This window comes from Quercus suber, unplaced genomic scaffold (genome assembly GCF_002906115.3).
Source record: "Quercus suber isolate HL8 unplaced genomic scaffold, Cork oak 2.0 scaffold_290, whole genome shotgun sequence".
Taxonomy (NCBI): Eukaryota; Viridiplantae; Streptophyta; class Magnoliopsida; order Fagales; family Fagaceae; genus Quercus; species Quercus suber.
The window spans coordinates 608,058-620,152 of NW_027069746.1; the positions used below are offsets into that span (position 1 = coordinate 608,058).

Sequence of the window (12,095 nt, forward strand, 5' to 3'; positions counted from 1 at the left end):
CCTGCAAACCCTCACGAGACTACAACTCGTCCACTAGTGTAAGCTAGGGGTTTGAAAGCTTGTTGTATACACTAAATGCAATCGAAATTTCCAGCGAAAGTGGATTAGTTAGGATATTTTCTTTGTTTTGTTTTACTCTTTATTTGTTTTGCTCAAGGACTAGCAAAAATGTAGGTTTGGGGGTATTTGATGTGCATGAAATATATACAATAAAGTACTCACATATCTACATATTTAGTTTTACTTTTATGTTATTTTGTTACTGATTATATAATATCTTTGTGTTGCAGGTAACAAGGGCTTTACATGCAAGGTGGGGCTAGGCCAATTAAATTCAAGTTCAATTGGAGTAAGAAATCAAAGGAAATTTGCACCAAATCCAAGTCCAATTCGGATTAGGATTCCAACCTGCACATCAGTTAGTAGTTTTAGCATAACTTGCAGCTCAGATATCCAATCGAGATGATTCAAGTTGGGTTGGAAAGTTAACTTAAAGGGCTACAACTTTGTAGTTTACCAAAAGTCCGAATTCTGAATTCAAATGGGCCAAAATTGTCGGTAAAATGAAGCCTAAAAATCTGGGATTTTCTCCAAACGGGAATTCAACTTGTAATAGGATTCCTTGACCTATTTACTCTTTAGGGCAAAAAGAAGAGGAGAGAAACCTGAGAGGAAAAGGAGGCACCGCATAGAAGAATTTGCTTTTGGGAGTCTTTCAAAAGAAGAGTATCTGAGGACAAAGGCGAGAGCTTCATGTTGATCAACCAATTCGGATGAAAGACGTAAGTTTTATTTGTTTTCTTTTCAATTTTGTTATGAACTAAATTTTATTTTCTAGAGCATTGATGTAGTCTAGCAATGAACACACAATTTATTTTCTGAGTTATTTTATTTTTAATATTTCCATGATTGAGTGTTTAATTCTTATTCTTAATACTTACTATTTTTTACAAATTATAGTTTGATCAATTGAATTACAATGAGACCGAGAGGTGATTTGTTATTTTAGTTCTAGAATTAAACACCATTAGTTGAGCGAAAGTAGAGACGCTTTACAACCTCGCATTGAAGATAAATTATCAACATTTGAGTTTGAGTTTAAATTGGACTAAACAAAAATAATTTTTTTAAAAAAAATAATAATGATGAGTTTGAGTTTAAGTTGGATTTCTTAGAGAGATAGAGTTTCATTCCTTGTAAACTTTGGACTAAACAAAAATAATTTTATTAAAAAAAATGATAATGATGTGGCAAACTTTGGAAAGGTCAATTAAAAGTTAAAGATTTCAGTTTTATATATATACTAGTGTTTAACCCGCGCAAAGCGCGGGATCTTTTTACATATTAACGATCTTTGCATCCAACATAAACTTAGTTATCATACTCCTACAACATATAATCAAACCTAAATAACATAGTATATTTAAGCATATAGTTTCCAATATCCCCTAAATTTTTAGAAATTAGTTTCTTCAAATCACTCGTGTGTACTTCCCTATTATGAGAGACTAAAAAAAAGAATCTGACTATGAGCAATTAAAACTTACACGACAATTTCAAATAGCAAGTCTACTATTCCTAAGAACCACAATGAATCACACCGAACTAAAACTTGCAAGACAATTTCAAATACCAAATCTACCATTCTTAGGAACTACAATGAATTAAACCATGAGATTAGAGAATTTTACAACCAAAAAGTTTAAAAGAGAAAAATGGCTACTAGTTTGTGAAACAGAAAGTCAGAAAAATATTAGTCAAATAATAATGCATAATCAATAGTACATTGGAATCTCAAATTCTAAAACCAAACCAATTCATAAGTCATAACCCATAAAAAACAACATCAAATCTTCATCTTGACCCTAAATTTCAATTGCAAAACAAAAACAAAAAAGAAAAAGAAAAAACTCACAATCTCAAAAAAGCTACAATGATATAGAGAAAATTTGTTAACAACAAACCTCGTAGTGATAAACAAAACAGATATATTAGATTCTACACACACCCAAGTTATAGAATTCATGAAACTTTTCACCCATTATTATGTAATCATCTATTAATAAAATAAATAAATAAAAGTAAATCATCTATAAGTACTCAAATCCAAAACACTAAGACATACACAATAAAAACAATCATAACCGTAGATTATTCTTTTCAAGGTAGTCATATTTATTTTTTGTTTTATTTCAATAATCTATAGGAAGTGAATCTTATGATTCACAATATTTAGTATTGTGGAATTGACTAATCTCTGTCTTATTTACGCTAAATGTATCACTTTTTGTAAATACAGGACTCTAAGTCCATTTTCTATTGTAACCTCTCTCAAGCCTAGAACCAAGTAGCCTAAAGCTAGAACTTTTTGTCAGTCCTACTCAAACTGTGGAAGCTTTCCCTCCAAAAAGTAGCTAAGATGGGGATTCTACATCTAGGAACTTGCAAGATGGAGAAGCACATGGAACCTGTCCTCATCTTAACTCTAAAACTATAAAAGAGCAAGGTTCCTATACAACTATAGATTCTACGTAACACAATCAATCAGCTTTGACCTAAGGAAGAAAAAAAAATTGATAAGAGAATGATTGGAGGAGAAAAAAAAAGTTATCACAATGAACCAACTGCAAATTATCTACCACCTCAAGCATCAGTACTACATAATGAAAACATTGCAGATACTTAATTTTTTTAGTATTCTCCTCAAAAAAATTCCAAATCTTCATTAAAGTAGAAGAGCCCAACAATCTAACATACATCATCCAAAATACGAAGCCTATCAAACTCTAAGTTGCATACTATAAGTCAATTAACAATGTGTCAATTACAAACCAAACCACCTTTCAAACCCAAGAAAAACTAGAATAAAAGGCATCCAATTAGATAGACCAAGGATACATACAAAAAATGTACATAACTCTATAGTGGAGGAGAAGTCACTAAGAAAGTCCTCACAAATTTCGTACACAATCATAAATTAATTCCACTTTTATCTTAACAAAAAATACTCCAATACTAAATAACAAAATGACACCAAAAAGTATAAAAATATACCTTAATATAAAAACATAACTTAATGCTCATTCCAGTGGCAAAAGCCTTAAAGATGGACTCAGTACTGGGGGGAGGGTGAATACTATCAATGAAAATTTTAAACTCTATCCCTAGTAAATGAAATTTTAAACTCTATCCCTAATAACATACCAACCCCTTTTATTAGCAACATTTTCAAACCAACCTTTGACAATGCATGATTGCCAAAGTTAGCACATTGCCTTACTATTTGAATTTTTTTAAATAATTCTACTATTTAAGCCAGATGACTGAAGCAACCTTTACTTAATATTCAGTATATTTATTTGTCTTCACTCTCTAAAAAAATCATTTGATTCATCTAAAGGTTGAGACTATATAACATTATTGGTCATTTTACGTATTAGAAGACAATCAAAACTTATATAGTTGTTTGAATTTTTAATATTTTCAAAGACAAATTTACACTTAGCTCAATATACTTCACCTACTTTTTCTAAAAAATGTCATCCAATAATGTAACATGACATTATTTATAAATAGCAAACCTAAAGCCAAGCAATATATTGATTATTAAATCCTTTCTATAAAATAGACATATATGTGACATGTCAATTTCTAACAAATTATATACCATCCCAAACCCAATAAAATGGCACAATTATTCATGACCAATATGCTGTTAGATCCTATAAAAAAAAATTGCAATTGGAAAGCATTTAGCAAAAGAACTAAAAATAAAATCTACAGTCAACTGAAATTTAGCAAAAAAAAAAAAAAAAACTATTAAAAATATGGGAAAGTAAGCAAAGAAAGAGAAAGAAATATATGCAAAAAACATAAGAAAAAGAGAAGGGTTGTTGAGGCCCTTAATTGCCAACAACTTGCTGCTCTTTCATTTCCTAGTAAGTTTTCATTTTAATTTTTTGTACTCTTCCCTCACCTTAACTAATTAGTCACATAATAAATAATCTTCATTTTGATGTTGGCCCATATGCTTAATTTGAAAATAATAGTTTGACTATGTTAATTTGATAATCTTCATTTTGTTTTTGTTCTTGAATTTTTTGTTCTTTGTCATAAATCTATGTTTTGAAGTTTGGTTTTACTTCCCATTTGATCAATTCCTTCCTTTCTCCCTGTACAATAAATTATATCCCAATACTTTATTGTATATTATTTGCGTAAAATAATCTGCAAGTGCATAGAATCGTAACAAGTAGTAAAGTGTTTTTAGAAAACGAAAGTCGAACCCACAAGGATTAACTATGTTATTGAATATCGAAATTCACTAAATTAATTACTATTTGGAAAAATCGAAAATAAATGGAATGTTCTACTATCTGAATTAAATTAAACTATTTAATAAAAATAAATCTACGAATAAAAAGAATTAACAAAGCGTAAAAATCTAACAGTGTAAAAATATGATAAGAATGGATCTAGAGCGATTGATTTCACCTAACAAATCCCACACAATTTATCTTTCCTAATTATTAAATTCTAATAATCTCTCGTTGATGATTAAAAATTCCTTAAGTCAGTAAAANTTGATAATTTATCTTCAATGCGAGGTTAATCATGAACACTATAATGCAAACCCTTTTTTTTTTTTTTTTTAAAAGTCAAGTAGAAGTATAAGCTCTTTTTCTGTTATTTTCTTCTCCTCTACTTTGTTAGGGAAAAAAAAATTTAATTTAATTTACGGTTTTTCATGTCTTTTTTAAAAAGTAATTTTCGTATATGAACCACCAAACTCTCTTTAACTGTTTTTTACAAGATAGAAGAGTTTGCAATAATTGAAATTTAAGGTTGCTGCTACTACATATGTTTTTGCTTCATCTCACGATATGAAAGTATGTTAATTTCTTGGGTAGAAAGCTTATATACGATATATTAAGAGGAGGTATGGCTTTCATTATTTCAACGTGGGCTCTTGCTCAACATTTTTTAGTGTGGGCCACATGCTGATATGGTTTCATTTAAAGTTTAGACCGGTTAAAATTTAAAACTTATTACTTTATAGGTTCGTGTACTTTTTTCTTTTTCTTATATTTCTTTTTCGAATAGTCATATATTTCCTGCATTGTTTCAATAACTTATTCTTTAATTATATATTTGTGTAATTACACACACACACACACACACACATATATACATATATATTATCTATTGTTATAGCCATAGATGATTCTTTTGAACGTAACTCATCTTTCTCTTATATTTCTCTATTGCTTAGTCATATATATTTTGTTTTATTTCAATAATTTCTAAGTAATGAATCATCTGATTCTTTAATATTTTTTTTGTCTTTTAAAATTTTTAATATTTAAATTTTTGAGTTATTTTTTTACAGTGTCTGAAACTGTTTGACAAATTTTTTGTAAGCCATTACATGTTCAAGCAATGAGTTCATCAAATTGTAACACAAATTGAAGTCATATAAGAGCAAATCATGCAATGGTTTTCTTAATCAATTTAAGATTTTATAATATTATTTTAATCTACCTCACAAATAAGTAAGTTCCCGTGCATAACACAGGTTAGCAACTAGTTAATTTATAACATGCATGTTCATCTTTACGTGTAGACACAACCTTTCAGTAATTTCCACCTGTATCTGATGTAGAAACCTTCATCTAGGGGTGTGCATGGGTCGGGTTGAGGGGATTTTTCGACCCTATCCACCATCAGGGGCGTAGCCAAGAATAATTACTTGGGGGGGGCTAGGTTGTAATAGAGATATATTAAATATAATTCATAATTTCTTTTGATGTTTGTTTCTCAACTAGCTTGTCAATATGTCCTGAATAATTCATTAGATCCTCACAACAGTTCACAGCAATTTTATGTGGTGTATTTGGATCTTTCCCCTCATGACCAATTAAAGAACAAATCATTCCATCCTTCACTTTTTTCCAATTATTAAAACATTTTTCAGTGAATGCATCTGATCCAGGATGACCTATTGGTTTCTTACCAAAAAGGTAGCAAGGTAGACAATAGATTGCATTCCTTAAAGGTGAGTATTCCAACCAATTTGAATGTGATTCAAACCACGAAGATTGAAACTACGACGATGATTTTTCGATCCTTTGTATGGATACTCTATGTTTTTAATTTGATATGGACCGGCTATGAGATAAGCACTTTGAATTTCATCTTGTTCATTGACAGGGAATTTATATATTTGTTTACGTGTTCTTGAATCACGGTCTATCTCTTTAGATTGAATTCTTGAACATTTAGAGGGATGCTCATTAGGCATTGAAGTATCAACATTTGTTTCTACAGATGTACTAAGTTCTAAATGACTAATATTTTTTTCTTAAAGAATGCATCAATTGTTTGACGTTTGCTCATTATTTGGTACCTAATTTCAATCCCCCAAAAAAGAAAAAATCAGTTTAAAAAATAATAAACTAACTTGGGAGAGAGATGTAATAAATTATCATATAAAATTCATTCTTGCATGAATTATAATATAAATACACCTTAGTTAAGTAATGACCTTTTAGGATAAAAAAATTAAATAAACAAATCACTCAAAAGTATAAACAAAGTAACAAACAACACAAACAAAATACACAAACTCACTTCCCTCACCCCAATTGCCTTCCATAGATTTTTTTTTTCATTTATATTTTACTTAATTTACTACCAAACTACACAATGCAAGCCCTACCCTACCCCCACTGAAGAGACAAACAACACAAAAGCCAAAAGTTATAGAGCTAGCCAATGGAGTCAGTGGGTCAAGAATAAAGAATATAATAATAACAAACACAAAAAGACAAAGTCAAATAAGCATAAATTGCTTTGCTAGCAAAGAGATATCACATATTCACATATTTCTATTCTGCTATTCAGACTTCAGTATTTAGTTCAGTAGTAGAGAAAAAAAGAGAGAAGTGAGATGAGAATGAGATACCTTGATGAATTGAGATTGAGATGAGGGCTTGAGGTTGAGGTGATGAACAGGTCAGCAGGCTAGTGGAGTTTGCGGCGTCAATGCAAGCAGGCGAGGACTGAGAAGAATGTTTCTAAGGAGAGGCGTGACACTATGGAGGCGTGAATTGAGAACATAAGGGAAAAAAACAAGGCAACATGACAATTAGATCATTTTCTCCTTTTTCTAACAGTGAGGATTGAATTTTAAGATGCCTTTGTTTTGTTTGATTAGGCATTTTAGATTTCTGGTTGGGCTGGGCTGGAAGTGTGTTTAGTTTAAAGAAGAAAATTTTTGTTTTATTAGGGATTTGGGGCTAGCTAGTGGGGCAGGATGTGGGCCAAGGTTTTTCTTTTATTTTAAGTTGTATTAGACTAGAACTCTAGAAGAATGGTTGAAATACTTTGTGGGGGCCGGAATTTTTTTTGGGGGGGGGGGGGGGGGAGCAAGGAGCCAAGTGGCTCTGCCCCTGTCCACCATGGTGGGTTAAAAAAAATCCAACCCAACCCAACCCAACCCACATAGATCAAGTTCGGTCGGGTTAAACCCATGGATTGGACAATTTATTATTATTATTATTATTATTATTATTATTATTATTATTAATTGAGCAAAAATATATATATCACTTGCCACTTGAGTTGATTAACAAAATATACATGAACTAGTATTCCAACTTAGTTATAAACAAAATATATTCAACTGAGTTGATAAACAAAATATATTCAACTGAGTTGATAAACAAAATATACATGGATTAATATCCCAACTCGATTACAAAAAAAATAAGAGTGGAGTGAGAGAGTGGGAGTGAGAATGAGAGGTGACAGAGAAAGAAATAAGATTGTTAGGGTTTGCGAGGTAATTGGGTTTTATATAGAAAGATCTGAATAGGGGAAAAAATTAAATAAAAAAATTATTAATTATATAATATAATTTTAAATATATATAATTTAAATTTTAAATATATAGGTGGGTTGGGTTGGGTTAGGAAAATTGTGATTGTTATGACCCAAATCCAATCCAACCCACTATTAAAAATTTTTTTATAACCCAACCTAACCCACCCACCCACCCCTTAAAACCGACCCAACCCAACAGATTCGGTTAGGTCGGGTTTAGCAGATTGGTAGGTTGGCTGTACATCCCTACCACCATCGGCCTTTTGTTCTTTTGGGCACTTTTTAATTATAATCATTTTTTTTTTTGGATATTCTTTTTCTTAGGCTGCGTTTGTTTCGGCCGAAAATGGATTCAGGAAAACAATTTACACCCTGCCGTGTATTTGGTTGCGCATAGAAAATTTAGTCAAACAAAAAATCATTTCCGTTGACTGTAAAATGAACCCCTCAGACCCGAAAAACAATTGTAGGAGTTATTTTACCTTCAAAGCATTTCTGGAATTCTTCACTCTACACGGTTCGACTCACCAAGCTCTTCAACTCCACCCTACGCACCAACGAGAGGGAGACAGAGCTCCACCCCACACGTTGACACTAGTTCGAGGTCTACCCACACTCCGATGAGCAACGCCGTTGTTTTCCCCTCCGCGTCGGTGGGTTTTCTCCCTTTTCTTCTCTTCTCTCACTCAACCTTACCTCCGCCTACTTCGAGCTTTGCATGTACCTGATCCACCAAGGCAAAACCCACCCTTACGCCAATGAAGCCCATCTCACCTCCAACATCTTCGATCCATTGCTCCCACGCTGCCAGATAAACACTTCTCTTAAACTCACCCTCTACAATACCCTATCCACATACCTTCAAACCCATCTCCTTTTTCTTCTCTTCTCTCACTCGACCTCACCTCCGAGATCACGCTGCCGAGATCGTACCCCAACACCGTTGAGATCGTGCCGCCGAAATCGTCGCCTATGACCCACCCATGATTGATCTCTCTTTCTTGATCTACCTGTCCATTTCCCTCAATTTTTGATCACTCTCTCCTCCTCCCTCTCTCAGTTTGACCGAATTGTTTGAGTTTAAGGAATGGTTTTGTTTTGATTTTTTTTTTTTTTTTTAAGTTTATATATTGAAATTTTCTATTATTGAATTTGTTTGGAAGCTAAGAAAATGTGAAAAACTAGTAAGAAAATAATATTTTCAGAATACAAACAAATACATTAAAACATTTTTTAAAACAATTTTCATAATTCAACCAAACATTTGAATATATTTTCCTACTCCAAAAATATTTTCACCGCTCAACAAATATTTTACATTCAACCACAGCCTTATTTGAATAAAGTTATTATTGCTTGCATTCAAATTAACAAACAGCACACTTCTCAAAAAAACTAAATAAATAACAAACAGCAATAATGGGAATACCTTTTCCCTTCCTTTGGAGTCATTTTGACTGACTAGTCCAAATAATGAAATAACTGTTGCAGAGAGAGATCCCGAGCAAAACTGACCAAACAAAGAACAAAAAAGGCCAAGGATTTCCACACCCAAAAAAAAATGATAAACAAATAAAAAGGCATGGAAGATTGTAGGAATCATCCTCGTTGTTGTTCAATAGTAACAAATTTCTTTTTTTTATAATATGAATCCAAGGGCTGACTGAGATCTACACCCTTTGTAGCAGACCCCTTGCACCCACGTTAATTATTACATCACCAGTACACCCTGACCGACCCTCCCCCAATTTCAAACAGATCCACACTTGTTCTTGTTTCTCTTTTCCTCTTCATCTCCTATTCTATGGCTGCTGGCCGGGCTATAAATATATATATATATATATTACATCCAGAAGAACAACTGCGCATATGCGACAATTAATTTGATACAAAATACATTTGAGAAAAGAAATAAAAAGGCAGAATAAAATTAAACAAAAACAATATATATATATATATATAGAGAAAAGAAAAGTCACCCACCCCGGCCCATGTGATGTGGAATATGATTAGAAGCAGAACATGAGCATCAAGCGGATTCTCCGGGATGCTCATTGCTAATGAAGCTATTTTCCTTATTTACCCTTGATTGAATCCCATAATAACTGACATACCACTTGACGAACTTCCTCAACCCAGTGGCTAAGTCTGTGGTGGGTTTGTACCCAAAATCTGTGAATGCCAAGCTGACATTTGCGTGAGTGAAAGGCACGTCCCCATTTCTAGGCATCTTGATCACATGCTTCTTGGCTTTTGTGTTTAACAAACCTTCCAATATTGACACCAACTTCCCAACTGGCACTGGTGAAGTGTTCCCCAGATTGTAGACTCTCAGCTGAGCTGGGCCTCTCTTCTTGCCTCCACGCCCGGTGCTCTTCTCCGCCGTGTCCAGCGCTCCTAAACACCCTTTTACCACGTCGTCTATGTAAGTGAAGTCACGCGCCACCTCCTTCTCGTCCTGAGTTCGGTACACGTCAATGGTCTTCCCATGTAGGATATCCTTTGTGAAGAAGAAGTAAGCCATGTCTGGTCTCCCCCAAGGTCCGTACACTGTGAAAAACCTTAGGCCTGTGAGGGAGAGTCCGTAGATGTGGTTGTATGTGTGAGCTATTGCTTCGCCTGCTTTTTTGGTGGCTGCGTAGAGACTTGCAGGTTGGTCGGTCCTGTGCAATTCTGAGAATGGGTTTTCGGTGTTGAGGCCATAGACAGAGCTAGACGAAGCCCAAACGATTGCAGGTTGAGGATCCACAGACTTAGCCACTTCCAAGAGATTGATGAATCCAGCAATGTTGGAGCTCACGTAGGACTGTGGGTTCTTCATGGCGTAGCGAACCCCAGCTTGTGCAGCTAAATGAAGAACGTGAGTGAATGGAACGACGTCGAATAGTTTTGTAAGCAATGACGCATCGTTCAGATCTCCCTCAACGATGAAGATTTGGTGTTTGAGCAAGAGGGCTTGTCTGGCACGCTTCAACGACGGGTCGTAGTAGTCGTTGAAGTTGTCGAGGCCGAGAACGCCGTCGCCACGTTTCTTGAGAGCGAGGGAGCAGTGAGAGCCGATGAAGCCAGCGGAGCCAGTGACAAGGACCGACATGCCATTGGAGCGGCGTGGAGTGGAAGAGTGGCGGACTTGTTTCTCCCAAGCGGCGCCTCCGTTAGTTCGGTGGCCGTAGAAGGCGGAGGAGAGGAAGTTGTGGTGGTGGATATGGTGGTTCGGATTATCGGAGAGTGGAGGGTAGTTGAGGGTGAAGTAGAAGATGAGAGCAAGAGCGATGAGAAGAGTAGCTCGGAAAAGCAACTTGGAGGAAGCGTTTAGGAGCTTTGTGCTGTTAACTCTTCGGAGGTAGCTGTTGTACCGCTCTAGCTTTATGGTTTTGCTTGTGTCTGGTGGAGAAGCCATGGTTTTTTTGCTATTGCTGGATAAGCTTAAAAACTAAAGGGCTGATGATTAAGCTCAAATTTTCAATTTTTTTTTTCCCAAAACAACTTGGAATGAAAATGTGTATGTGTGTGTGTTTTTTTCTTTTTCTTTTTCTTTTTTGGAGAGAGAGCTGGATTGAGGATGAGCTCTGAAGTTGTGAAGGTAGTGGAAAGATTAATATAAAGAGAGGACAACGAGTTTCAAGAGAGAGAGAGAGAGAGAATTGATGGGTTGGTGTTGGTTGGAGACCACTTTCCTTTTTCTCCTTTTAACTCCTTTCAAATCTCAATGCTATCTAAATTTTACAGATGGAAAGTGGCCTACAATTGCCTTACATAATATGTCCTTCATTCGTACTCATATTTACGTTGATACCCGTTCATAATTCATTGTTAATCATGCCAGCTATCCTAAAGCCAAAAACTCACACCCATACGATCCACGTTCTCACATCACATCATGATCATATCACATGTCAACACACTTCTAATCTAAGTTTCTAACTCTCGTTCCAAACCAATAAAATGCAAAATAAAAAATAAAAAAAAATAAATGCGCAAACATTTTAGTTTTACAACAAGATAAAATACAAAATACAATAACGAAAATAAATAATAATAACAAAGAAAAATACGAGTAGTTATTAGATAATATAATATTTTTTCATCTCATATTAATAATGAATAATATTAATTAAATTTATGAGGATTAACATGAATATAAGAAAAGAGGGCAGGGGGAGCACCTAATAAGAACATTACTATTGATGTAGACAATTTGCTAAAATACT

General features: G+C 34.0%; 1 protein-coding gene across 1 annotated transcript; it reads right to left on the bottom strand.

Moving 5' to 3' along the window:
- Window positions 1-9,474: 9,474 nt before the first annotated feature.
- Window positions 9,475-11,607, bottom strand: LOC112027602 (UDP-glucuronate 4-epimerase 6). Its single transcript, XM_024060252.2, has one exon. The coding sequence runs from the start codon at window positions 11,282-11,284 to the stop codon at window positions 9,914-9,916; it is 1,371 nt and encodes a 456-aa protein (XP_023916020.2). The 5' UTR covers window positions 11,285-11,607; the 3' UTR covers window positions 9,475-9,913.
- Window positions 11,608-12,095: the final 488 nt, after the last annotated feature.

Coding starts and splice junctions, on each gene's coding strand:
- LOC112027602 (XM_024060252.2), bottom strand. CDS start 11,284: ATGGCTTCTCCACCAGACACAAGCAAAACCATAAAGCTAGAGCGGTAC.